Genomic DNA, 25,243 nt, shown 5'->3' with positions numbered 1-25,243 from the left:
ATGCAATAATATCAAAATGTATTACCATTTTAATGAATGAATATTGAACTATTAATGAAAAGCGACACCTTTAGGCACCATGTCCCTGATTTAATTTGTTTACAGGTATGCATTCATTTGTTTTATACTCAGAGAAGTCAGGTAGTTGTAATTCCTTTAATTTGTGAATTATTAAAGACTAAATTATGCTGAAAATCCTCGTGCAGTGTAATGAAAACCTTTTGTAGTTACTCTGACTCTGCAGGGCTGAGTTAAATCATACAAGAACAGGACAAAATCAGGCAGTTGATCTATATGAGCAAAAAACTATTAAAACTCGTGTATGTCAGTCAAGATATAAGACATATAATTGCAGCTAATGTCTTCGTCCAGGGACATTTAACCAGACAATCCACGAGGTCCCTCTGTCCCTGACAATGAGCAACTGAAAAACCGAGAACTTCCTGATTACACAATGTTACTGGACAACAATGATAACAACAAATAGTACAATATGTCTACGTTAACATCTTAAAATTATAAATCTCAAAGTGAGAACGACTGATGCTTGCAGATATTTATTTTAGATTTTTGACTGGTACAAATCATGCTAATAACATTAAAAAAAAAATACATTATAGACAAATTTCCAGACGTCTTAAATATCATGACACATTTTATGTATCAAATTATTACCCAATTTTATTGCACAAACGTATAAATGATGCGTACCACTTATCTGACAATACAAAACCAGTCACTACGTCTGGATGCTGACGCCGCAACTCACCATCCTTGTTTATACATAAATGATTTACAACCTATATTCCAATAAAAGCACATTTCAGCTAAAGTAAAGCACAGAAAGCAGCTTAAAGCATTTTATTTATTTATGTAAATAGACTTTATTTGTGTATGATTGTCTTAAAGTAGAAGTTTCTTTGTCCAGCACATGATAACAATACATCACGTATACAAAAGACCATTCAAAGCAGTGCTGGGTGAAGCAAAAAATCTTAATACTGCACAGTTCTTAGACATAACTTAAAAATAATACAGTCCTTCAATAGCACTGGATTAAATCTCACAGGCACATACACGGCTCCTTCGCTGCAGCTTTTAACAAAAACAGCAAAAATAATATATCAGATCAACTGTAAACCAATGCTGCCGTAAACCCACACCCTGTCCTTTAAAACATCTCAGTCATACACATCACACGCATGCTCATATCACACGTGACAAAATGAAAAGTACCGTTCAGTGGATCCAACAGAAACACGTACATGTGAATACACAATGTGAAGGCACACGTGGCTTTGGCAAATCAAACGTGCACATTTCCCCCCCCCCCACCCCTGATCGTTTTATGCAGCGTTGGCAGGAAGCTGTAGCCATTTCTAGTTTGGTTTCATGTTTAAGTATTGATGCTGTAATCAAGACACTTTGCTTAATATTGTAGATCAGGGGTTTTCAAGGTCTGAGTCCATGGACGTCGCCTCCGCTCCACAAAAGGCACAAACTCACTTTAGTTGCTTGGTTTTTGCGAACTTTCCTGATGCCTGTGTGATTATGATCGTGTTATTTAATCCTATAGACACTCAGTTGAGCAAATGTAGCCTAACATTGCATTAGAACAGTCCATCTTAAGGCATTTACTGGTTTCTGACTGAGAAAGTGGGAAACGCAGGAACATTCCCCCAAATTACTGAATCTCTTTCACTAAATAACACACATTGAGTTTATTCTACCTGATCTCCTTCTGATGAGTAATGTAATAACTAACAAAGGCCTTATATTCTAGTCACTGAGCCCCCACTTTGAAAACCTTGGCTCTGAATGACGTGGCCATCGAGCTGCTGTATTGCTTTACATCAACAGAGGTGATCAAACCCTGGAGAGCAAACTTTTATTTACATTATTTAAAGGCACAAAAGGCTATTTCCCTTAACTGTTTAACAGCCTCAAAGTACAATCCTGAACAGAAAAAGACACAACGAGAAAAGCAATGAGAGAAACAGCGTATTGAAACACTTTAGGAAAGCAACTGGTTGCAATAATATTACCATTAAAGAAGGACTTATTTATATATTTATGATTTATCGGGGAGAAGATGCAAACTGCACACAGAAAGACTCGTGAGGTGACGGAGCTCACCCCTGCGACGCCGTGGCGCCCTTACATGTTGAATTACATTTCACAGAATGCTGTCGGGGGTTTTGTAAACTGGTTTGGGGAAGTCACATGTACAACCTGTCAAATGCTGCTCTGTCTGTCGAGCTGGTTTTCTGAAAGTGCAGCTTGTTGATAAAATATAATAAGCAGGCAATGTATGGACTGTAGAGGAAAGAAAAGAAAAGAAAACACTATAGTTCTTGATTCTTTACGTTTCACAGCAGCCACATCGACAAAGCATCTTCCACTCACATGGTTGTGAACCATAAAAAAAACATATTTCACTTCTAGTACCCAAAGAGGTACGAGTCTATTTTACATTAGATCTGAACACAGTGTACCGCAGGAGAAACAGGCTTTGGTCTTTCAGAGGCACGTGATGTAAACTCCATGGTTGTTGTTTGGTGAGTCTGTCCTTTTACTTGGTCGACTGTGTTTCACACGTTGAGGTCACCACGAATAACAAACGCTGTCGTTTAAAGCAAAATGAGAGCAACAGAGACGAGGAGGGAAACAGAGAGAGGATAGTTCCAGGTGTTGTCGCGGCGGCTGCCTCCTCTTCACCTGGGTGTCGGAGGAAGAGGAGGAGCTCCTCTCTCCTTTTTACCAGAACCTGGAGAGAAGAAAATAAAAGAGAGGAGTCAGGGTTTTGTATTCATGGTAAAACAAACTTTCTTCCACCAGGTGGCACTGTGATTTCAGAGGCATCCTATAGGATGAAGATAGATCATTTATTATTTAAATCTTTAAAGTGAACCGTCTTGTTATTGAGTTTTCTTTCACTTGTCACTGCAGTCTAACATCATATTTAGAAGACAATTTCTTCATGGGCATCATGAGAAACTGTAGGTTTTTATGAAAACTTATGAAAAGAACAACTGAACACCGCAGCATTCAGGCATCTGATGATTCTCTTAGATCCTGAAAAACCAACATTTTGGAGATATACTACACTGACCCAACAGGGACATGAGCATGTTTTAATCATATAAAGACACGTGTGCATGTCTGTGTCTGACCTCTGCCGTCAGTCTTGCCGATCTGGCTGGGGTAGGTCTTCTGGAAGGGCACGTAGGGCTCCGGTGGAGGCAGGTCCGACACCGGATGGAAAGTGAAGCGACACTCCCACTCGTCTGTGAAAGGAGACAAATGGAGATCAGTGGTCGTCGTGTACATCAGAAGCACTCAGAGCTCCAGAGAGGTGTAATGAATGAAGTGACACGGATCTGTGTGGAAGTGCAGAAAATATGATTTAGAAACTCAGGCACTCAGGCACTCAGGACCCCCCCCCCCGCTCTCACTACCTGTCTGCACCATTCAAACTTACTGTCTTGGTTCAATGGGACAAAAACAACACACTGGGAGGTCAGTGAGTTTCTCTGCCATCGCTGAACACAGTGGAACTTGTGGCAAAAACAACACTGGGGGGGCGGCGGGTTTCTCTTGTTCCAACTATGCGAGTGCAGGAGCCTCAACAAGGCAAGTAACTGAAATCTGCCTGCAACGTTATCAGTGGTGCACATGACTTTATTTATTGTATATTAAATTCCTGCTTTGCTTGATTACATGGTTTCTATTGTATTAAATCTATTCTGCTGATGAAGTTCAGTGTTTCTGGGTTTCGTTTGTGTCGTGTTTCATATCTGCTCTGCGTTGTCGCCACAAATTCTTCTATCAATATTCAAACACACCAGACCGGCAGCAGCGAGGAGCCCGACTCACCCTGTATCTGGTTGTGATGAGAGTTCTGGAAGCCGTTACCCATGGGTGGCGGAGGAGGGGGAGGGGCTCCTCCCGCCCCGGGCCTGTCTGGAGGGAGGGGGGGTCTACCGCCACGGGGATCCGGGCCTGGCCGACCAATCGGAGAGGGAGCCGGCGATGACCTCACACTGCCCCCGCCCACGCTACGACTTGAGGGAGGAGGAGGAGGAGGAAGAGGCCCTTTGGAGGAAAAAGTTAGCCGGTGAATAATGGCTCCTGAAGTTATTGAAAAATAGGTGGCACATATTTGTCATCTCTTTTAAATGACTTGTGTAATCCACTGCGAGGCCGATAGATGAAGGTTGTTCACCTGAGCGTACTGATGTGTTCCTCCCAAGAGAGGGCGGCCTCTCGTTGGGCGGGGGAGGGAGAGGCCCTGACCGGCTGTGAGGCGGAGCTGGACCGTGGCTGAGGAGGAGACGCACAAATCTGATGATCAGTTTCACAATATCTCCAGAAAAATGACTCATCTTGAAAAGAGAACGTGGCACGTGATGGTCAAACATCCAGCAGCTAACTTCCTGTTACCAAATCGCAGGAGGCGGATTTAACCTGTAAAACTGGATTTACAAACATCCTCTCCATAAGAACATTCACTTGATCGTAGTGTTGTATAACTGCAAAAAATAAACATCTCATAAACATCATAGTTAAAAACAAGATGCCACCGAAGAGGTTTGGGTGCAAGTTTTATTTGGGAGTAACCATGGTTACGAAAAATTACGAAAGTTCCTGTTTCTGCCAGAGAGAGGGAAGTATTTATATGTATTTATATGCTGTACCTAATAGAAGCATGATTCTTAGAATATAAGATTTGAATCTATGCGACCACAGGTTCAACTATCATCGTCTGAAACACATCCGGCTTCACAGCGACTCAGCCAATAACAATTAGAAGTAAAACTTTCCCGGTACCTGTTGAGTGAGCTGTTCCTCTGGGGCAGACGAGGCGTGCTGTGGTCGTCCCCTCCAGCTGGGGAGGGTGGGAGAGGCGGAGGGCCCGGTCGCCCCGGCGGGAGAGGAGGCCCACCCCCACCGGGTGAGGAGCGAGGAGATAAGGAGCTGGAGACAGAGGTGGGAGGTTTGGAGTTGACAGAGGGGGGAGGAGGGGGCATGTCGCGGGGCATGGAGGGCCGATGACCTCCCACAGGAGCTGGTGGCGGCGGTGGCCGGTCGTCGGGAAGCGGGGGTCTCCCTCCAGGAGCCGTGGGCATGGGTGGTCGGCTGCTGTTTGGGGGTGGAGGAGGTGCAGAGAAGCCCGGTCTTGACCCAGGTGAGGAGCCTCCCGGTGGGGGAGGGAGAGGTCCGTGTCTCCCTGGGGGAACACTGGGAGTTATAGGCATCGAGGCCGGGCTGGGTCTGGGTCCTCCGGGGAGCGATGGTGGAGGCATCGAGGCCGGGCTGGGTCTGGGTCCTCCGGGGAGCGATGGTGGGGGCGCCGAGGCCGGGCTGGGTCTGGGTCCTCCGGGGAGCGATGGTGGAGGCGGGCCCCCGCGAGACTGGAAGGCCTGGGTTGGTCGAGGTGTGTTGGGTACAGGGGGAGGGGGGCCTCCTGGAGTGTCTTGTCTGGATGAGAAGTTGGGGCGTCCCCTGGGAAGGTCAGGGGCGCTGCTACGGCCGCCGCCAGGGGCTCCTGGGAGTTTAGGTGGTCCAGCGAAGGGGCTGGGGCCACAGGAGCGGCCTCCTGGGGGGAGCACAGGTCCTCGGCTGGGTGCAGAGTCTGGAGGGATGAAAAGGTTAAATTGATTGTGTTACCAGATGCAGTATTTATTTGAGTTGTTCATCTTCAGCAGTATTAGAATTATATATATTTATTTTACCAGTGCTTTCTCTGTTTGCTGCAGACCTCAGTTTTGGCATCCCTCCTGCAAACAGACCTCCTAAACCTCCTCCGCCACCTCCACCTCCTCCTCCACCTCCACCTCCTCCTCCTCCGCCGCCTCCTCCTCCGCCTCCACCTCCACCTCCGCCGCCTCCTCCGCCGCCTCCTCCTCTGCCTCCTCCTCCTCCTCCTCCTTTGGGTTCTGAGAGGATAAACAAAGAATTAATAATTTTTGAATTGATATCTGCTCTGCACACAATCTGTTTTGCTGCACACTTGTATAAGCATGTGGGTCTTCATTATTTAGTCCCTCTAGTTCTTTCAAAATCTCACCATTATTATTTATTTATTTATTTTTTGTAAACTATGAGTTTTAGGACCGTATATAAAGATGGTGGACGTGTCTCCACTTCCTGCCACTATCCAGAAATGAAGCCAAAAATATCCCAGATACGAACGCTGCCATCTTGCACATTTGAAGCCAGGTATCATCATCATCATCGTCGTCCCGGTAACCGGACGGTTAAACTCACTCGCTTTAGTGTGAGTAACCTGGATAACTAACTACTAACTAGGGTTCTTGTTAACTTACGGTCCATGAGGGGTCCACTGCGGTCATTGGTGACAGTTTTCTTTAATCTGGCTCCTTTAGAGATGTCGGTCAACAGAGCGTTCCGTCCATGCTGCTCACTTCGCTTCAGATTTGGTTTGTCTGTGTTGGCCTGAAACACACACACACACACACACACACACACACACACACACACACACACACACACACACACACACACACACACACACACACACACACACACACACACACACACACACACACAGGGTTATATAGTCGCTGAGTCAGAGTAAAGCTGCAGAAAACAAATACTGCTTACGTAGATTTAAAAGAGTTAAAAGACTGTGAGTGGACTTAACAGGAGCAAATATGTCTATGACTTACAACAGCGAAGGTGGGAGGAGGGGGAGGCCCAGGGGGCGGTGGGGGAGGCGGGGCTGGCATCTTCCTCTCTCCAGTTCACTCTATCTGCACTGGACGCTGCACCCTGGAGGACGGACCACACAAACACTTCATCAAACAGAGCGGCACAGGAATCGAACTCACAGGTTCTGCAGGGACTTCAGCAGCCGCACCGCTTCCTGGAACCGCAGAGGGGAAAAACAAATAGGTCCCTGCAAACTAATTAAGAATGCAGCCTCAGCATCACTTTATTCTGAATGTGCAACGGGAGCTCATTGATTTTTCACTGCTATTTTCAACCTGCAGTCCGGACACACAACAAAACGGATGTGGACTTTTGAGTAAAACCTTCGCCCGTCAGGGACGAGCAGCGGTTCTCCCGTGGTTTGGTTTAATACGATGTGAAGATGATTGGATACCAGATAGTTTATTAATCCCTAAAGTGTCACAGAGCAATCAAACACAGCGCCGACGGGTCGCAGAACGGGGCAGGCGCCAGGAAATGACTCACAATTATTAATATCACTGATAATGACCTTTCAAAACACAGTTACAAGCTGCTTTACAAGTTAAAACCTAAAGACTGAAGCCAATGATCAACCTGAAAAGACAGATTCCAGGGGAAGTCTGCATCTTACTATCCACTGAGACTGTGGCTTTATTTTAAGCTTCCGAGACAAATTACGTTCATTAATTCATTATCTTGAATTAAAAGCAGTGGTTGTTTCAATTGTGATCATCAAGGGAGTGTTGATAATAACATGAATTCTTGGAGGGACTGAAAGTTCAGACAGTACAAACAGCCCGAGGAGAAAAAGATTTCACTGCTTGAAATATGTCAAGAAAAACAGGTTTCATCAGTGATCAGGTGATAAGAGCACTGACGGACTCATTAGTAACGTTTAATATGGCAGGAACTTGAGTCATAAGTTCCCTAAAACACAACACAACTATATCTATAGCTTGACACCCGATGTGTGCGTTTCTGTTCATGCTGTACCTCAAAAACCACTTTCAAAATAAAGCACATCCTCAGCGCAACATTTTATCACGCAAACAACCACAAACACGTTTCCGACTGATTTGATAACAGCTGCGGACACATGGCTGACTCTCGTGTGACCTTCTCATCTCACAGCGCCGCGGCATCGTGACTGGAAAACACGCACATGCATCAATGAGGCATTCTTCAGATACAGACGTTACGAGTTCTAGAGCCAGTTAAACAAGAAGAGGAATGACTGTACAACCTGCTCCCTCCGTGCATTCTTTCACCTTCACACCTAAATCCTCCTGTTTCCCGTCACATCAGTTCTCACACAGCTCGGCCTCTCGCTTCATTTTTAAAATCACACATATGTCACACCTCTTACTTCCTGTGTGCTGCTGACAAACAGGAAGCCACCACAAGGCTCCGGCACCGCAGGTATCCGGTTACCAGGACGAGGATGATGATACCTCTGCATCTCAGCTTCCTATAAATTCTCCTCCCTGCTTCCTCTCAGCCGTGCATCACCACCTCCGACGTGTTCATCACCTTTGTTTTTCCTCCTCCTCTCCCGTTCTGCACCGGCCTGACGTTCATGCTCGCCTGCCCTGCCAGCACATGTGGTGAACTCGTCTTTCTGCATCATCTAATCTAACTGACTTTGTCTCCATTGGTGTTAGAAGACAGAGATGAGAGGAAGGAGGACAGTTATGCTCACGGCTTCCTGCATTCACCTTTTGCAGCAACGTCTGATATGATTTATTACTACCGATACACACGCTCGACTAATCAGGCTCAGCCTCGAACACTTGAACAAACATCAGTGTGATAACAATAAAATGACAAAAACTATCTTAGAAAAAGGTCCATGTCCCGTATTCCAACATGGAGGAGGTTGTGTTTATGGCCTATACTGCCACCAGGGGGCGATCCAGGTGGTTGTCCATCTACCAGATATGCATGGTCCCCAGAGGATGAATCCTAATGACTTTGGTAGTTTTGACTTCCAGAGCCGTGAGGTTGACATCTGGATTTCACGTGGGGGGTTTCACCAACGACTGAGAACTGTCTGGAGAAGTGCTTCACTCCCTCAGGGTGAAATGTCATAACTTTTCATGCAGCACAATCATCGGGTCTAAATTTAAAAAAGATTCTATTCTGCTCATATACCTGGAAGACTAATGACATTACTATGAACCTCGGTTATACTCAGCTGCAAGCATGGTTCAGTCTCGAGAGTACTTTAATGCTTAAAGTCTTCATATAGTATGTGTATAAAAACACATTCTCTGAATCTTATTCTATAGAAAAATATTCAGCCCATTATCTTGAAGTAAAACTTTCCAGTGAACAGCCTGATGACAATCTGAACAGATTTCACATGAGGTGTCACATGACGATCACAACCTTACCCCTGTTATATCAGCACAGACTAATATGACATGTTTATTGAAATGATCATTCAATCTTCAACCTGATATTTCATGGGCCAGTTAATGTATTTTTAAAAGATAAGCTCTTTGTATTTATCCTCCATGCGACTGACAAGAGCTTAAACCTTTTCATGCAGATTGTGAAGTTAAGTTAATAAGTTAATAAAATTCAGGACACACAATTACAATCTTAAATGTTAGTTGTTAACTGTCTGTTTAATCAAATAATGATACTAAAGCCGGCTGTGAGTCATTCTCCAGTGAGACCAGTGAACCAGTCTTGGCAGGGGAACTGTTCTGGTTTGCACAAACTTGAGCTGAACAGGAAAACGTCACTCACAGATCAGAACTGGCAGCCGGAGCCTCGCCGGCAGATTTCAAGATTCAAAGCCAAATGCACATGTGCGTGTTCCCACTGTTCTAAATACTACAGATGTTTCCACTGAGGCTACACAACGGGATTTTTGATATTCTGCTGGATTTATGAAATTTCAGCTCACCACACGGAACTTTAAAGGAGAGGAAGGTCAACAAGAAAGAAGAGAGAGCGAACACTGCCCGGTCTTATGAATACAACTGAAGAGGTTTCAGTTTTAATCCGGATGTAGAGAGTTGCCACATGGACTCATTTCCTGCAGCAGCGATGACACGGAGGGGAAAGCAGCAGATAAAACATCTGCCAGGTAAAAACACTCTGATGGGAAAGTTGGAAAATGTAGTTTGCACGACGTCCTTAAGATACATTCAAATGTAAAGAAACATGGGAACTGAGTCCAGATATGAAGTGACTGTCAGTTTGTGCAAGATGAGACTGACACAGAGCGACATCTACTTCCGTCAGAGGAAACAGGCCTGTGTTGAAACTTAACATGCACAACTTCTTTCTTTTAGCACACACATGCGCGCGCACACACACACACACACACACACACACACACACACACACACACACACACACACACACACACACACACACACACACACACACACACACACACACACACACACACACACACACACACACACACACACACACACACACACACACACACACACACACACAGCCTAATATTAGCTAAGCATTCACAATGGCTGCCTTGAAAAGAGAGAGAGAAATGAGGGATTCCAGGGTGTGGACCCTTTGAAGAGTTACCGTCAGGACACAGACACACACACACACAAGCACACAACACAGACACACACTATGGCTTACATATGTTTCAGTTTAAAACTGGTCATAAAAAGGGTTCTCCATCCTGCCACTGAACCCCCTCCACAGCCTCATTAGAGTATCTCCACACACACACACACACACACACACACACACACACACACACACACACACACACACACACACACACACACACACACACACACACACACACACACACACACACACACACACACACACACAGCATGAATGTTTAACCCGTGTTAAACCTTCTCTTTCTACAATATAGAACATGAATAAATTCTGAAACTTATCTCACACTGTGCTTAAAGGAATAAGTGAAGTGACTGTTTGAGGAGTGAAGCACAGACAGAAGGCACAGACAGAAGGCACAGACAGAAGGCACAGACAGAAGGCACAGACAGAAATGGCTGCAGGTCACTTTTTACAGTTTCAGAAAGAAAAGCTGCAACCAGCATCACCACAGGCCAAACGAACAGCCCAGTACAGGCAGGTTCAGAACGGACACTGCACCAGTTGTGTTTGTGTGCGTTGTGTTTTTTCAGGCATTGTGTTATCAGTGCGTGGACGTGTGTGTATCATCGTGTTATCACCTCCCAACACTTTTCACTCAACTCGAAATGTTCCCAAAAACAATAAGACAATCAAACACACCTCATGTAAAACATTCACACATAATATGTATATATGTATAAACATGTCTCAGATGGTGATGAACGTGTAATATAGTGCTGCTGCTCATAAAAATAAAAAGATCAAGCCCTGAGTGTATTTTAACTTCGGTGAAAAGGTAATTTCAGACATTTCGAAATGCAGCCCGGGGTAGAAATAAATGTGTCGGCTGTGCAGGAACAGTGCTGAGTGGCTGAGCTAACATCCTGTGGTGTGTTCACATGCGCACAGACACACACACACACACACACACACACACACCAGCTGTAACACATGTGCTTAATTTAGACTTTTAAGAATTGAAGGTTTATTTGAAGAAATGATGCTCGTCAGGTTCAATTTACCTAAGAAAGAATTAAATGCTGAGGACATTTCCTATCGGAGAAGTTCACAGATGAATAACTTCCTCCAGAGGCTCGTTTGTATTTGTCTTGACCTTGAAGGGATTTCTGAGTGTGAGTGTTTCCAATCAGCCAGAACAACAGGTTTTAATGTTGATGCTGATCGAAGTGCTGTGTAAGCAAAACACGAGACTTCAGGACATTTAAGTGACGACTCTGGTGAAGCTTTATGAAGATAGAAGAGGTTCCTGCACACAAGCATTATCCAGAAACCTGGGAAAGTTATCGAACCTCAATCTGTGGCAAATCAACTCACTGAGAATCATCTAGAAAACAACCTGTACGTTTAGTTCCTGGATCAATAGATCAATAAACTGATCAATATGATCTGCTTTTCTCTCTCTGCAAATAAGATCAGGATTTTAAACTCATCATTTTCTTACTCTGTTATTCTGGAAAGTCAATTCCAACGTTTATTGTATTTAAATATCAGTGGCTTGTTTTGGTTTGGTCCTAATATCCATCTGCAGGTGCCAATAAAAAAACTAAATCAATAATGATAAAGTCATTTACATCTGCATTTTATATTATCTCAGCAGGACGCCGTGTTTCTGTGTGACAAACATGGAAGTAAATCACGTTATATGCAAAAGATTAATCAGCTGAAATAAATCTGATATTAAAACCTTAATGATCTTCTCAAAAGGCATTTAGGAAACTGTTATTTCTGCTGGAGCTGCAACGACGAGTCCATCAGTTAAATTACTGTTCTGATAATTAACAGGTTCAAGCAAAAATGCCAAACAGCTGCTTTTCGTCTCCTCAAATCTGATTCTGCTCTTCAGTTTTCTGTTATCGTATCACGGACAAAACAAGTCGTCTGCAGACGTGACTTTGAACTTGGACAAGCTGACCTTGACCTCTGACCTTCCTGTGGAGCTGAGCATTATAAACTCACTCACAAGACACTTACGAGCAAATAGAACCAGACAATGCTTGAGGAGGCAAATCAATATTCCCATTAGTCACCAACTAGCAGAGTCCAACTCTAAAGCTAATGTGTTCTGTCTGTCGCTCAAGAACGTCTGACATCTGGGTTGGTGGTTTAAAAATACCCACTGAATATTTGGTTGTATAATACATGAACAACAAATCAATTATCTAAATACTTTGGATTTTCGATAAATCAATTAAGATCGAGCGCCAGATCATTTCAGTCCAAACAGGAAACACGGTCAGATAGTTTTAACAAGACAGGGCGGTTGTCTTCCATTAAACTGCACACGCACACGCACACACACACACACACACACACACACACACACACACACGAGCAGTTCATTTAGTTAATTTACTTCACAACATCACAACAGGCAGAATAACAACTGCAGAGAAGAAGAGACACACTCTTCAGGCAAATCTACTCTAATCTGCTCTTTTCTTTACTTTTGCAACGTGCTGAAAATGTGACATCGGACAAAACCCATCAGCGTCTCTACTCACTCAGTCTGTGTCCATAGAAGAATCAGCAGCGAGTTCAGGAGACAGCAGAAGAAGCTCCTTAGTTCATTCCTCGGGAAAATACAAAAAGTGAAGAGCAGCCACGTAAACAGCTGAGAACAGAGAAAAAGAGGAACATTAGCAGCATCTAAAAATGTGTTAAAAAAAACATTCAGAGTCGAGTTGAACTTCTTGATTCCTCTTCCTCTAAACTCAGAGAAGAGAAGAAGTCACACACACACACACACACACACGCACACAAGCCTTATATACAGCAAAGACCACTTCCTCTTTCTCAGTTCTCCCATAGACCGTATATAGTTCCTCAACTGGGGGAGGGATTCCCACTGTGGCTCTGGATTCAAATGAAGTCTGTAATCACGTGTCATAATAAAATAACCATGTTTATGATTTAATGAGATCATTTTTAACCATCCTGGTGGAAGTTCACCAAAATATAAGAATACAAGACATTTGGCGAGAACCACCAAGGCTCCACAATCCTCCAAATGTAAAATAACAACTAATTGATATCAGTCTTATTATTGACAAACGAAATGCAACGTTATTGTCATGCAGCCTGAACACAAAACTGTGCAGCCAACGCATGTTTGGAGTTATGTTTTATTTTCATCATAATCTAAACAGTTAAATCGAGTTTTGGGCTTTAATTAGTGAATCTCCTGCATTTGGATGTAAAAATATAAAAGTTGGATCCTCTTCTCAACTGATGAAAGATTCCCGGCTGTACTTCCGCTGCATGTTCTTTGAGAAGGAGACAAAGAAAAGCTCATGACGTCAAAAGCATGAGACATCGGCACAGAACAGGGATTGTTGACACGCAAAGTTCGGCCGGGACTTTGTGCACGAAATCCCGTGCAGCCCGATGAGCAAGATGCAGAAGTAAGAGACGACGAGGAAGAAGAAGAGGCAGCAGAGAGTCCAGGACAAGTCATGGCACAAAATCACAGAAAGTAAAAGGCCTGTGTGACGCTGTTCCAGATTTCTGTGTCCTGTATTTCACTATAAATTATTCTCATTGTCTATTTAGAGTTTTTGTTTTCATTGTGTGTTACTGAATCTCCTGAAGTTGAGCAATGACATCTTTCTTCCTCGACCTGCAGCTGCGAGAGGACTCGACTATCGATTTCTGAGATATACGAGAGATCAGAGATGCATCACACATCGAATGCATGAAGAAAAACATTAAACGAAAGATTTCCCTCCGTTTTATTCATAGAAAATAAAGTCCCGCCGCTGCTTTAACTGAAAGTGAATTGATCCCAGGCGTCGGCGCTTCTGGACAGAAAAGGGGTTCCACAGCTGCCACTTCCTGTGCTCTCAGTGTCACACTTCCTGCCTCGCAACACAGTCAGCGGCAGCGAGCCAGCCCTCCATCGGCTGCACTTCAATACCCTCCCCCCTCCGTCTCGTTTTCCAGCAGAGGCAGAGCCGCATCTCAGAGTCACCTTGGCTTTCTTCCCTGAGCTCAGCTGCTTTTCTTTACCAGGATCCAGTCGAGAGGGGGAAACGTGTCCGAGCCGTTACTTTACTTAACCAGTAGAAAAAGAAAGAAAAGACCAGTGTTCCCCGTTAGAGGAACGCTGCGACGCGTCAAACCACGTTTTTCTTCACTGCAGATTCTGGAACTGATAAAGTGACTGAGAATGAAACAGCTAAAAACCCAAATAAACCTCCACATCCTCCAATGTAAAGGTTAAACAAAATCTTCCTTAGAAATCTGGAAAGGGATTTCTGCCATTTGAAATATACAAAAATGTCTAAATACATAAAGAAGCTGTTTGAACAAACTCAATGTTCAAGTTTAAGTAACACTCATGATTCATTATTGAGCAGAATACAAATGAAAAAGAAAATTCAGCTTCACATTGAGAAACTCACATTTTGACTTTTGGGAGCAGAGTTGGATGTAGAAACCAAAACGTCAAATTGTACTTTTAAACAAACATTACATAACACAAATCTATATAAGGCTGCGTCCACACCGTGTGTTTCAGTCGTACGTTTCGTCTGAAGGAAACGATAGACGCTCTTATTTTAGGCTGCTTGCACAAGTTTCTTTTTGAAGTGGTGTTTCAAAACTAAAACCATCTCTGTTCAGACAAGGTGCAACTGCCACTGACGACGAGTGTTTCTCCTGCAGCGCTGGAAGTCGAGTCGTGACTGCTAAGAACCAATCAGGACGCGGATGTGGGTGATGTCATCTTCTCCCCTTTCCTACGCTAACCCAGAGTTTTCCAACTAAAAGCTGCAATTCCCAACATCTCCTTAAATTCCACAGTAATTTCAACGTCCCACATAACAGAAGACAACGTCCGTGAGTCCAGAGAGTCCAGAGGGTTGTTGCAGGGAGCACAGTCGCATCTGCTGAATCTTGTGACGTGTTGTGAGGAGAAATAAATAATGCACCGGCAGCTCGGTGGAAGGGCTTCAGCAGAAAGGCTGCGGTGTTGTGGTGTGTCTGCAGCGTCACACGCACCCGGTTACGTTCACTCAGCACCATAGCATTATCACTGCATCTCAGGCGACTCTTAATTCCTCCTGAGCTTCCTCTCAGTATTTTCGGCTCGTCCTCTTCGTCACCCTCAACACACACTTTCTGAAGTGATTCAGGCTTTTCTCGTCTCACACGTGGTCGTGAGGCTCCGCAGGGCGAACGCACTCATTGAATCCATCGGCTTGAACAACAGACAGAGCAGAGAATCCGTCCCGTCTATGTCACAGTCACATGGACATCAGCGGCGCTCGCCTGCAGGCTCCTCGGTCACTTTAGATGCTTTGTGATCACTCGTCACACCACGTATGACTCACAGACTCTGGGCCGAGCGGAGATGCCACAGGATGCCATTCAAATGCTTCAGCTATGTGAAAACTGATTGTGAGAGATGAAACAGACAAAGGTTCATTCAGACGCAAAGAAAGACCGAGAAACAACCGACGTGTTATCAAAAAACGTCCTCTACTTCAACTGTGGGATGTCGTCTAGTTTCTTTCAGAGCTATTTTCAGCAGAAACGTTTCCTCGCAGGGTTTCACTGAGCATCGCATCCTGAACTGAAGAATCTCAGTCATCCAGGTCTGAGTATCTGCACCAGTTGTACTTGAAAGAGACTCAAGCAACGCCATTTACCTTTATGTGTATACGTGCAACTCTTTAACACAACATTTCATTCTTTTCATTAAAAGATTGTTTCCGTCTGGTGCAGGTTTGTGGTTTAGAAACTAGAGCAAAATCAAAACAGAGGATATATATAAGTATTAACTTTTTTAAATTAAATTTTACCTCCACCACAGTCTAACAGTCCTTTTACAAAATCATATTTAAATTCACTAGATCTAGATTTGAATCTGCAGTAAATTGTACACACTTATGAATATCAGTCCTGTTTTTTTTCATCAAGATCCTTGAATTATACTCTGGAAAATGTTGAAGATCCTCCTGGATCTTCTCCAGAACCGACCAGGCTCTTCCCTGGCTCACGTGCCACCTCTCCACACGACGTCATGAAAATCAGATGAGTAGTTTTTGCGTAATCCTGCCGACTTACTAACAAACACAGATGAAAACATCACCTCCTGAATTTACATTTCCACAGAGATTAAAAAAAAAAGAAGAAAGTTTTAAGAAGGGATTAAAAAGCAGTAACAGATGTAGCAGGTCTTATCTCAGCGGGAGAATCAGCCCAGAGGCCAAAACACGACAAGCTGGACTGAAGGAAGACGCTGCAGCCACTGAGCCGCCTTCAGATTCAAGTCTAGAGAATTTGCTGTTTTGTTTTTATAGCAACACACAAATACACTAGAGACGCACAGTAGCATTCCCTGTCCTTATAAATAACTTTAAACTGGGACTGTGGCTGCTGGTGACTTTGACCTGTTGCATTATCAACACACGGTCATGAGGCTGAGAGCCGGATGGACGGAGAGGTGCCAGGATCACGTGGTTTACACAGGAAACAGAGCCGAGCACAGACGGCACAGTGCTGCATTATGTTTCTACTACTGCCCACACACGCTAAACAAATGCACATGCTCCCCCCCCCCCCCCGACCGCAGCACACGCTTTACAACACGGAACAATGCTGCTATCGCTTTAAACGGCTCATCGCTGAGTGCACAGCAGGAAATGATGAGATGTCCTTAAGAGCTTCTGACTTCATTTTGAGGCTGTGGAGGAGTTTCACCCAGCCCCTCGCTTCCTCGCCGACTCGGAGCTCGTCCCACTGCGCTCCTGAGGAATGCCAAGAACTCAGAGCTGCAACGAGCTGAAAACTAGTTCTGTCACAAAGCGTAGTGAATGAGACCAGAGGCAACACGAGGGGCGTAAACAAGCCACCACGACCAAATACCTCCACATGTTGTTTAACCGTGACGAGCTGATGGGACGGATGAGGATCCTCCAACAGGCTCGGCTGCCGACGTCCTGCAGAGGAACTAGCTCAGTCCAAACCAATAAGAACCACATGCACACGTCTATACATAGATTTCCTATTACAGCAAAAATGAAAAATAGCCTGATGAGGTCAAGTCACGTGGATTTGTCATAAAAAGCCTCAGACAGCCGAGAAACACCAACATTACATCACCGTCGTCACAAATACTTTTCTTCAGGGACTTTTCTGTGCTCTGAAAAAAAAAGCTGAGACAAACTCTTATCTTTGTGAGATTGGACACATTTAGGAAACTGGTGTGGGAAGAACAAATGAAAACCACCGTTACACGACCTTTCTCGGCTTGGAGGCCCCACGTGCAACGTTTCCAGCTGCAGAAGAACATTCCTCCAGTTACAGTTTGATGTTTGTCGAGCTGCATCTTGTTGTGGATGCCTTTTTGTGCGTTGCTCAGTGAGAGCGTCTGATTTACGACAGTCGGTTCAGGTTTGACAACATCTCGGCTGCGTTCGCTGTTCAAACTGCAGCGCGGCTGGATTCAGGACCCACATGAGACACGACTGGAGAAAATTAGAGGACTTAATCGGTTTTCTACGGTCGTAAATAAATGACTCCGTCAATTTGGGATCATGTACAATTAGTAGAAGAATAAAACAAACATGAGATACAAAGGATATTTACTGAATTTCCTCTGGAATTCATGCGCACACGTAGGGAGAAGATGATCCGAACTATAGCATATCTAACCTTACATGCAATATGAAGGGGGAGGCATTATGAATAATATTCTTTGTGGAAATCTGCATTCAGGCTGGTGACCCAATCAATGGTCGTCGTTTTCTTTTACCTCAGTTTTCAGTGGAATCATATGAAGAGAACATGATCACATTACAAAGTGAAATAAAAATGAAGCAGTGTTTTTTGCTCCTGTCCACTTTTTGTTTTGTTTGTTTGTTTGTGAGCAGGATTTCAAAAAACTACAGAACAGATTTTCCATGAAACTTGACGGGAGTTAGAGACACTACTAAGAAAACATTACATTTCAGCCCAGATCATAACAAAACCACAGACCTGGACATGGTTTTAAGAATTTCTGTCACATTTTGAGTTCAGCAATTTCCCTGAATTCATGGATCTTCAGGTAAAAACCAGAAGTGACAGTTCAGGGAACAGAAATCTATAGGTGTGTATAAATGGAAGGGGGCTGAGGCATGCGCTCTATTGAGAGCCATTCTAGTGCTATTGTGATTCCTGTGTTTACTGTAGTCGAGCCCACGACATGTGATTTACATGATTGCGAACATCCAATTCAAATAAAGTGAGTCAATTCATTTGAGATCAAGATAACAGTGGAAGCAGGTTTGGATAAGAGGGCGAGTTCAGCCTGGTGCCCATCAGATAACACACGTTCATTTACTCGGAATTCCTCCATTCAAAAGCAAACAGGCCTTTATAAACTAAATGTTTATAGAAGCGAGTCCTGCCTCGGAGCTAGTGTGTGTGTTTATGTGCTTACGGCCAAATGGCGTTCTGTCAAACAGGTTGTGAACAAACACACACACACACACACACACACAAACACACACACACACACACGTACAAATTCCTCTTCCTGAGCGCCCTGACTTCACGCCAGATAATCGTTGGGATGCTGTCTCCAGCCGAAGTCAAACGCATTCCTGCTTTCGTAACTTGCACGTGTGTGTGTGTGTGTGTGGCTGCGAGGTTAGAGAAGCAGGCTCTGGACCACAAGGTCCCACTTCCACAGCCTATGTGCCCTTGAACAAGGCACCGAACCCCCCCAAATCTGCTGCTTACTGTGCATTACACAGACTTCTCTTCCCTATGGGGACATGAACTGGATCCTCACAATGTACATCATTAGATTTTAAAGACACAGAAGTCATGCATTTGACTCGTGTTGTGAAGACTAAAGATATATTAATAGTGACATTAAGGGAATAGAAACATTACACTTCAAGTTAAAGAAGTCATGGAGACGTGTCTGTGTGTGTGTACTCGTTTTTGTGACCTTCCCAGTATAAACACTGACTTTGAGCGACCAGCAGTCCTCATGGGGACCATAAAACCCAGTCCTAACGAGGTCCAGCCTCATTTCTGAGGTCCTGGTTGGGGGTAAGCTTTTGATTAGGTTTTTCCACAATGAATGGAAATCATCAATGCAAAGTCCTGAACAGGCGTAAAGCTGCACAGCCCGGAGAGTCCCACTGTCTTAGAAATAAACAGCCATGTGAAACCACTGCAGTTCAGCTCACTGACCACAGGCCTGATGCTGTGTGTGACTGGGACCAGCTGCATCCTCCCTGCAGACACACACACACACACACACACACACACACAGACACACACAGACACACACACACACACACACACACACACCGAATCCAACGAACTGCTGAGGAAACACAGTGTGTGTTGGACAAAGCTCGGCCCGCAGCCACAGACACAACCGACCTCAACCCAGAGACACACACACACACACACACACACACACACACACACACACACACACACACACACACACACACACACACACACACACACACACACACACACACAACCAGCCTCGCTGCAGGAATCTGCTCCAGAGACTTTCCAGAAGATGACAACTTCTCTCTCTCTCCGCTGGTGACACAACTCGACTCCCTTCACGGTTCCCCCCCCCTGCTTTGTACACACAACCACACGACTACACAACCACACAACCTTCACACCAAACGTTGGCTTCACCTACCTGGGGGAGAAGGAAACGCTGTGCACGGTTAATGCGCGTCCATCGACCGTCTCTCACGCCGAGGCTGTGGCCGCGGACCAATGAGGAGCCAGGAGCCTGCAGAGGACTGAGGCTGAGCTGCACCCAGAGCCACGCAGCCGCCGGGTTGGGTCGAGGCTCTGCTAATGGAAACAGCATGTGAGGGCCGTTATCATGGCGGAGGAGGAGGTTTCATACTGGGTTTGTTAAACGAGACCATACATAGTAAAGAATGAAGAAGTGAGGGCTTAAGGTATGTTTTCAAATTAGTCACATCCCCAGATAGCAGACGGGTGGGTGGGGGGGGGGGGGGGGGGGGGGGGGGGGGGGGGGGGGACAGAGGAGGCACATGTGGCCCAAATGTCCCACAACAAACGTGGGCCTCTTTTTTGGCAAACATCTGGTTCTCCAGGCAAAGTGTGGTCTGAAGTGGTGACTATGGTCCTACAGACCTGATCCGGCCCACCTCTGGCTGACACTCGGCACTGCTGTGGCCCAGGTCTGGCAAACAGGATACCATCATTCCACGAGGTGTGGGGATATCCAACAGATTATTAAATATGCATTGAGCATTCAATATTTGACAGAGAAAATATTTGATATTATTAGAATTTGAACTGTCCTGGTTCAGAAGATACAGGGCTCACCAGGCTAATTTCTGCAGAGCAACTTTCTGAAACATTTTCCATTCATTAGATGTGTACATGGAAATAATCATTTGACTATGTGTCGTTTCTAAAAGAGCCCCCCCCCCCCCCCCCCCGTCTCTGTCCTGAACTGACTTGCAGTCTCTCGTCTTCCTGTTGACTGAACTCCGGCTCTTCGTGGCTCTGGCTGCTGCTGATGCAGCTGTGCCGGCTGGGTCTCTGATCCGGGGTATTAGCAGTGATGCAATGTTTCCAGATGTGGAACATGAGGGAGAGAACATCTGTGTTACTGGAGCCTGAGGATCAACAGTTACCTCTCCACAACAAGTACGTGTGTGTGTGTGTGTGTGTGTGTGTGTGACACTGATGAGTGTGTTGGTTCTGTTGTTGTGCAAATACTCTGAAAAGGTCTATTTGGTTGGTTTTATTGTTTTATATAGTTAAACACATTCATAATATAGATTTATAATAGAGATTCCAGGAGATTTACAGAGTTTAAAACAAACAAGAAATCAAAAGAATAAAAGAGATTCTGATATTAAAAGAGGTCAAAGACAGAAAAAGGATAAACCTTTTTAAATAAGTGAAAGGAGTAAAATAATACAAATAAAATAGAATAAAATACAAATGATGATGGACAGACAGACTTCACATTATCAGCCTCCACAGCTGGAAACAGCTGAATCATCAGAGGCAGGACAAGGGCACCTCCTGGTGGACTAGTAGGGACATCACATGAGTGGTTTTAGTGTCTGTAGTTATAAGCGCAGGGAATGAAAAGACAGTTAAATCTGCCTTTTGGGACATTGGGTCGTTATTTATCTGCTAGTTTCAACACTTTCATCCCTGATCAGAGGCAGATGAATCAAATCATCTCTCATAGTGTCATAGAACCTAATCATAAACTTCACAGTCATGATTTATTGTGGGGATATTTACATTCTGAGACTAGAACGACTCCCTTACATTTCAAATAATGTTATGATTCTTATGAATAACTTTGTGTACAGAGATCTGCAAAAATGTTTTCAAAGGGTAGATTCTGACATTTCCACTACATGTGTGTCTCTAGCAGATAAAATATTTTGTTTAAATAATAAAAAAGTCAAAATAACCAACTTTTAGTGTCTGATAATTGTTTCTGTTTCTTGGATGAAACAAAGCTTTGAGAAAGAAAAACACAAATATCTTCATAACTTTATTTAAATTACAGACTTTTCATAAATTTCAAAAAGCATTAATATAATGAATATATGACAATTGATTCCGCAGATTTTGAGCAGATGACGAGTCAGAATAGTTTCCTCCTTTGATAATGTTACAATTCAAATGTCATTATATAAAACAGGAATTAACCTTTTATAAAACGTAACCAGAAGAAATCCTTCACTTTCTCCCATTAAATTCTCTCTGCTTGGTTCAGACCACTCTGCATAAACACATTTATTACTCTCTTTAACACAATAAAGACTATGTTTCCTGTTCTTGAATCCAGCATCTAAACAGCAGGTCTGGTGAGTTGTGCACAGACAGATGCTTCTCACTAGAGTTCTGCTGCAAAACGTACTGAGACGCTGAAAGCAGAAGACACAAAGCTGATGGGCTGCTCAGATGCTCCTGCTGGTCAGACACTGGTTGACCACCTCAAGCAGCGAGGAGTTCTCCAGAGCTGCTGCCACCCGCTCTTTGTCGGCCAGCTGCTTGTTCACTGCACAGGAAACAACAACAACACAAGTCACATAACACAGAAACACATTCAAAATGACCAGTAAACATGTTAATTTGAACACAACACACCAGCATAAAACCAGGAAACTCAACAGGATGTATCTGTGGGAAATGTAACAGTGGATGGGAAATATTCTCTGATCCTTGTTCTTGTTCTTACCTGCTTCCTCTGAGGCGTGAGTCCCAGGAGTGATCTGGACATCAATCTGAGGGGAAGCAGAAAAATGCATTTAAACAGGAATCTGAAAACACAGACACACACACACACAGATGCAGGTTGTGTTCAGGGGGCTGATGTTTAAATGTGCATCTCTGAACGTGACGTACTTTGAATCTGTCGGGCAGCGAGCGCAGCAGCTTGACTTTGATTGACAGACCGATGAGAGTCGCCATGCTGCAGTGAGGGATGGTGGGCGTGAACTCGACACCCACTGAGCTCTCTGCATCATCAACCTGTGAAAACAGGATAGAAAAAGGAAATGAATAACTTAATAAGGAAGTACTTAATGTAGCACTTCTCTAGTTTGATCAACCACATAAAGGACTTTTCAGAAAGGTCCTCTACCAGACGTCTGGGAGTCTGAGGGCTCTGTGCGATATCTTAACTGTTCCCAGGACTGTGGTTTCCTGGAGAGAGGCTTCAGGTGTTGTACCTGGGATCAGCTGGAGCCACCACACGACCACCACGGGGAACACGTTGCATTTCACCGGTTGTAGCTGTTCTTTCAGCCCTTGTGTTGCGTTCTCCCACCTTCCTGTGCCTCCCTCTCTTTACCCTTTACTCTCCTCTCCTCACAGGTGGATCTGATCATTGTATATAAGGGGGGGGTGCAGGAGAGGCTGTTCGATAATGTGGTTTCTGTTTCTTTTGTTTCTTTCTCTTTGAGGCTGGAGGTTTGGTTTCCTCTCTAGTGCAGTTTTACTTTGATGTTTGTCAGTTTAAAGGAGGAGGACCTGAGTCCTACGCTCCCTGCCCCCCCCCCCACACCTCCTCGTCCTTTCGTGATCTTTTATCCAGACCTGCAGACTCCCATCTTGTTTGGTTAATCTTGACAGTTGGTTTATTTTCCACTTTGTAAATAAACTTTATCTTGTGTTTAAACTCAGTACTCGGTTGGCGTCCTCATCTTATGTTGTGGCTGCAAGGTTGAGGCAGATTTCACATGTACTGTTTGTGGCCATATATATATAGATATATATATATATCTATATATATATGCTCCCCCTCATTCACCCTGTAATAAACCTACAAACAACAACCACCCAGGTGACAGACTCTCACCTTGACTCGGACCTGCTCCACCACGTTCAGATCCTCCAGAGACAGAGGATGCTCCGGGTCGTTGATGGATCTGATCAGATGTAACTTCAGTTAAAGAATTCAACACAATAAACGAGACAATATGGAGGTCATCGATCTTATTAATCTTATTATTATTATTATTATTGTGTCTTATAAGAGACTCAGATGACATAACATCAAACAAACAAGATGGCTGCTTCTGTTTACTTCAATCTACCGTTATCTTTGTGTCAATGCTAACGTTAGCTTAGATGTTAGCCTTATTAAAGACAGAATAAACACAGCTGGAGTCCACGGGATCAGTTTACATGTATTTTTAACAGGTATTAAAAGTGAATCAGCTGTTTGGTTCATAAACAGGATATCGAATATCTCTCTGTCGTCGATGGGGTCATGAACGTCTTCATCTTCATCGGTCTTCGTCAGCAGCCTCTCTCCGGACCGCTGGAAGATCACCGGGTTCGCGTTCTCCAGGCGGCTGCCCGCGGACATGCTGCTCTTCTTTTAATACACCTTAAATACACGTTACACGGGGAAGATGTCCGGGTTTGAACCTGTGGCGCCGAGCGTGGGTCCACTAGACACCCTGTACAAACACTTCCGGGTGTGACGGAAAGCCACAGAGGCCAAAAAGCGAGAGAGACCCTTTTAAAGGGACAGTGCAGCTGAAACAACGTTTACAGGAACTTTTAAGAAACTTGTAAAGTAGATGGAGAAATAAAATAATAATAAATCTTTGTATCGAAGTAAATTATTACACAAATTAATATTTAATTCATCATATACTTCTTCGAGATATAGCTTGAATTACATGTACACATTTAAAGTAGCTTACATTTATTTTAATTTGTAGGCCACTATTATTTTCTGTTTCTGGTTTGTTTCATTTCTTATTTTTACTCATAATAATAACAGTTTTCTAAAGCAGCCTTGGGTACCACGAAAGGTGCTGTATAAATGTATGTTCATATTATTATTATTATTATGAGTACAGTACTTTCTTTCAATAGTACTCACTACACTTAGTGGGGGAATATTGTACTTTTTACTCCACTACATTTAGGAGCTTTTGGCAGCAGTCAGCTAATTATTAATCAGTAGATTAAAAAATTTAAAAAACGTAAAAAGGTGAAATGATCCTTGCCAGCTGCTTGTGATTCTCCCTTTGACCACCAGATGACACAAACTGCCCATTTTAGCACTGAACAGCATCGGTACAAGTTTGTCCAGTTCACATCTGATGCTCTAACAAAGGATAACTTTTGCTTCTGGATTACAGTGCAACAGTTAAGATGGAATAGTTCTGTGTGATTTAAACAAACTAGCGAGGACGACCCAGAACTCCCTGTAGGGACTTCATATCCTCTCTGGCCTCAGGGTCCCACAGGAGGAACTGGAACATGTGGCTGTGGAGAGGGATGTCTGGAACACTTGGTCAAATACCCCCGTGACCTGAGCTCGGATACGTGAGAATGAAATAAAAACGAGGGGCTTGATCATGATACTTGAACTTTCAGGCCATATTCAAAAGTTTAGGCATTCGAC

The 25,243-nt window shown here is 44.1% G+C and overlaps 2 protein-coding genes across 3 annotated transcripts; both read right to left on the bottom strand.

The window, feature by feature from the left end:
- Positions 1-661: 661 nt before the first annotated feature.
- Positions 662-20,167, bottom strand: wipf1b (WAS/WASL interacting protein family, member 1b). The gene is made up of 12 exons (XM_034608326.1): positions 20,003-20,167; positions 12,840-12,949; positions 6,693-6,795; positions 6,330-6,459; positions 5,736-5,939; positions 5,344-5,635; positions 4,831-5,247; positions 4,226-4,323; positions 3,877-4,095; positions 3,174-3,287; positions 1,799-2,767; positions 662-1,760 (listed from the first exon to the last, which is right to left on the bottom strand). The coding sequence occupies exons 3-11, from the start codon at positions 6,750-6,752 to the stop codon at positions 2,715-2,717; spliced, it is 1,587 nt and encodes a 528-aa protein (XP_034464217.1). The 5' UTR covers positions 6,753-6,795; positions 12,840-12,949; positions 20,003-20,167; the 3' UTR covers positions 662-1,760; positions 1,799-2,714.
- Positions 20,168-20,849: 682 nt separating this feature from the next.
- On the bottom strand, positions 20,850-24,315 carry ciao2b (cytosolic iron-sulfur assembly component 2B). 2 transcript variants are annotated; one of them, XM_034609229.1, is made up of 6 exons: positions 24,064-24,315; positions 23,678-23,757; positions 22,723-22,848; positions 22,556-22,601; positions 22,235-22,375; positions 20,850-20,860 (listed from the first exon to the last, which is right to left on the bottom strand). In XM_034609229.1, exons 1-5 carry the CDS (start codon positions 24,188-24,190, stop codon positions 22,275-22,277), a joined length of 480 nt encoding a protein of 159 aa, XP_034465120.1. In that variant the 5' UTR covers positions 24,191-24,315; the 3' UTR covers positions 20,850-20,860; positions 22,235-22,274. The 2 variants fall into 2 exon arrangements, with proteins under 2 accessions (XP_034465120.1, XP_034465119.1); XM_034609228.1 differs by lacking the exon at positions 20,850-20,860 and having other exon boundaries at positions 21,816-22,375.
- Positions 24,316-25,243: the final 928 nt, after the last annotated feature.

Source organism: Hippoglossus hippoglossus, chromosome 15 (assembly GCF_009819705.1).
Source record: "Hippoglossus hippoglossus isolate fHipHip1 chromosome 15, fHipHip1.pri, whole genome shotgun sequence".
In the NCBI taxonomy this organism is placed as follows: domain Eukaryota; kingdom Metazoa; phylum Chordata; class Actinopteri; order Pleuronectiformes; family Pleuronectidae; genus Hippoglossus; species Hippoglossus hippoglossus.
This window is presented reverse-complemented; position numbering and strand designations above follow the sequence as displayed.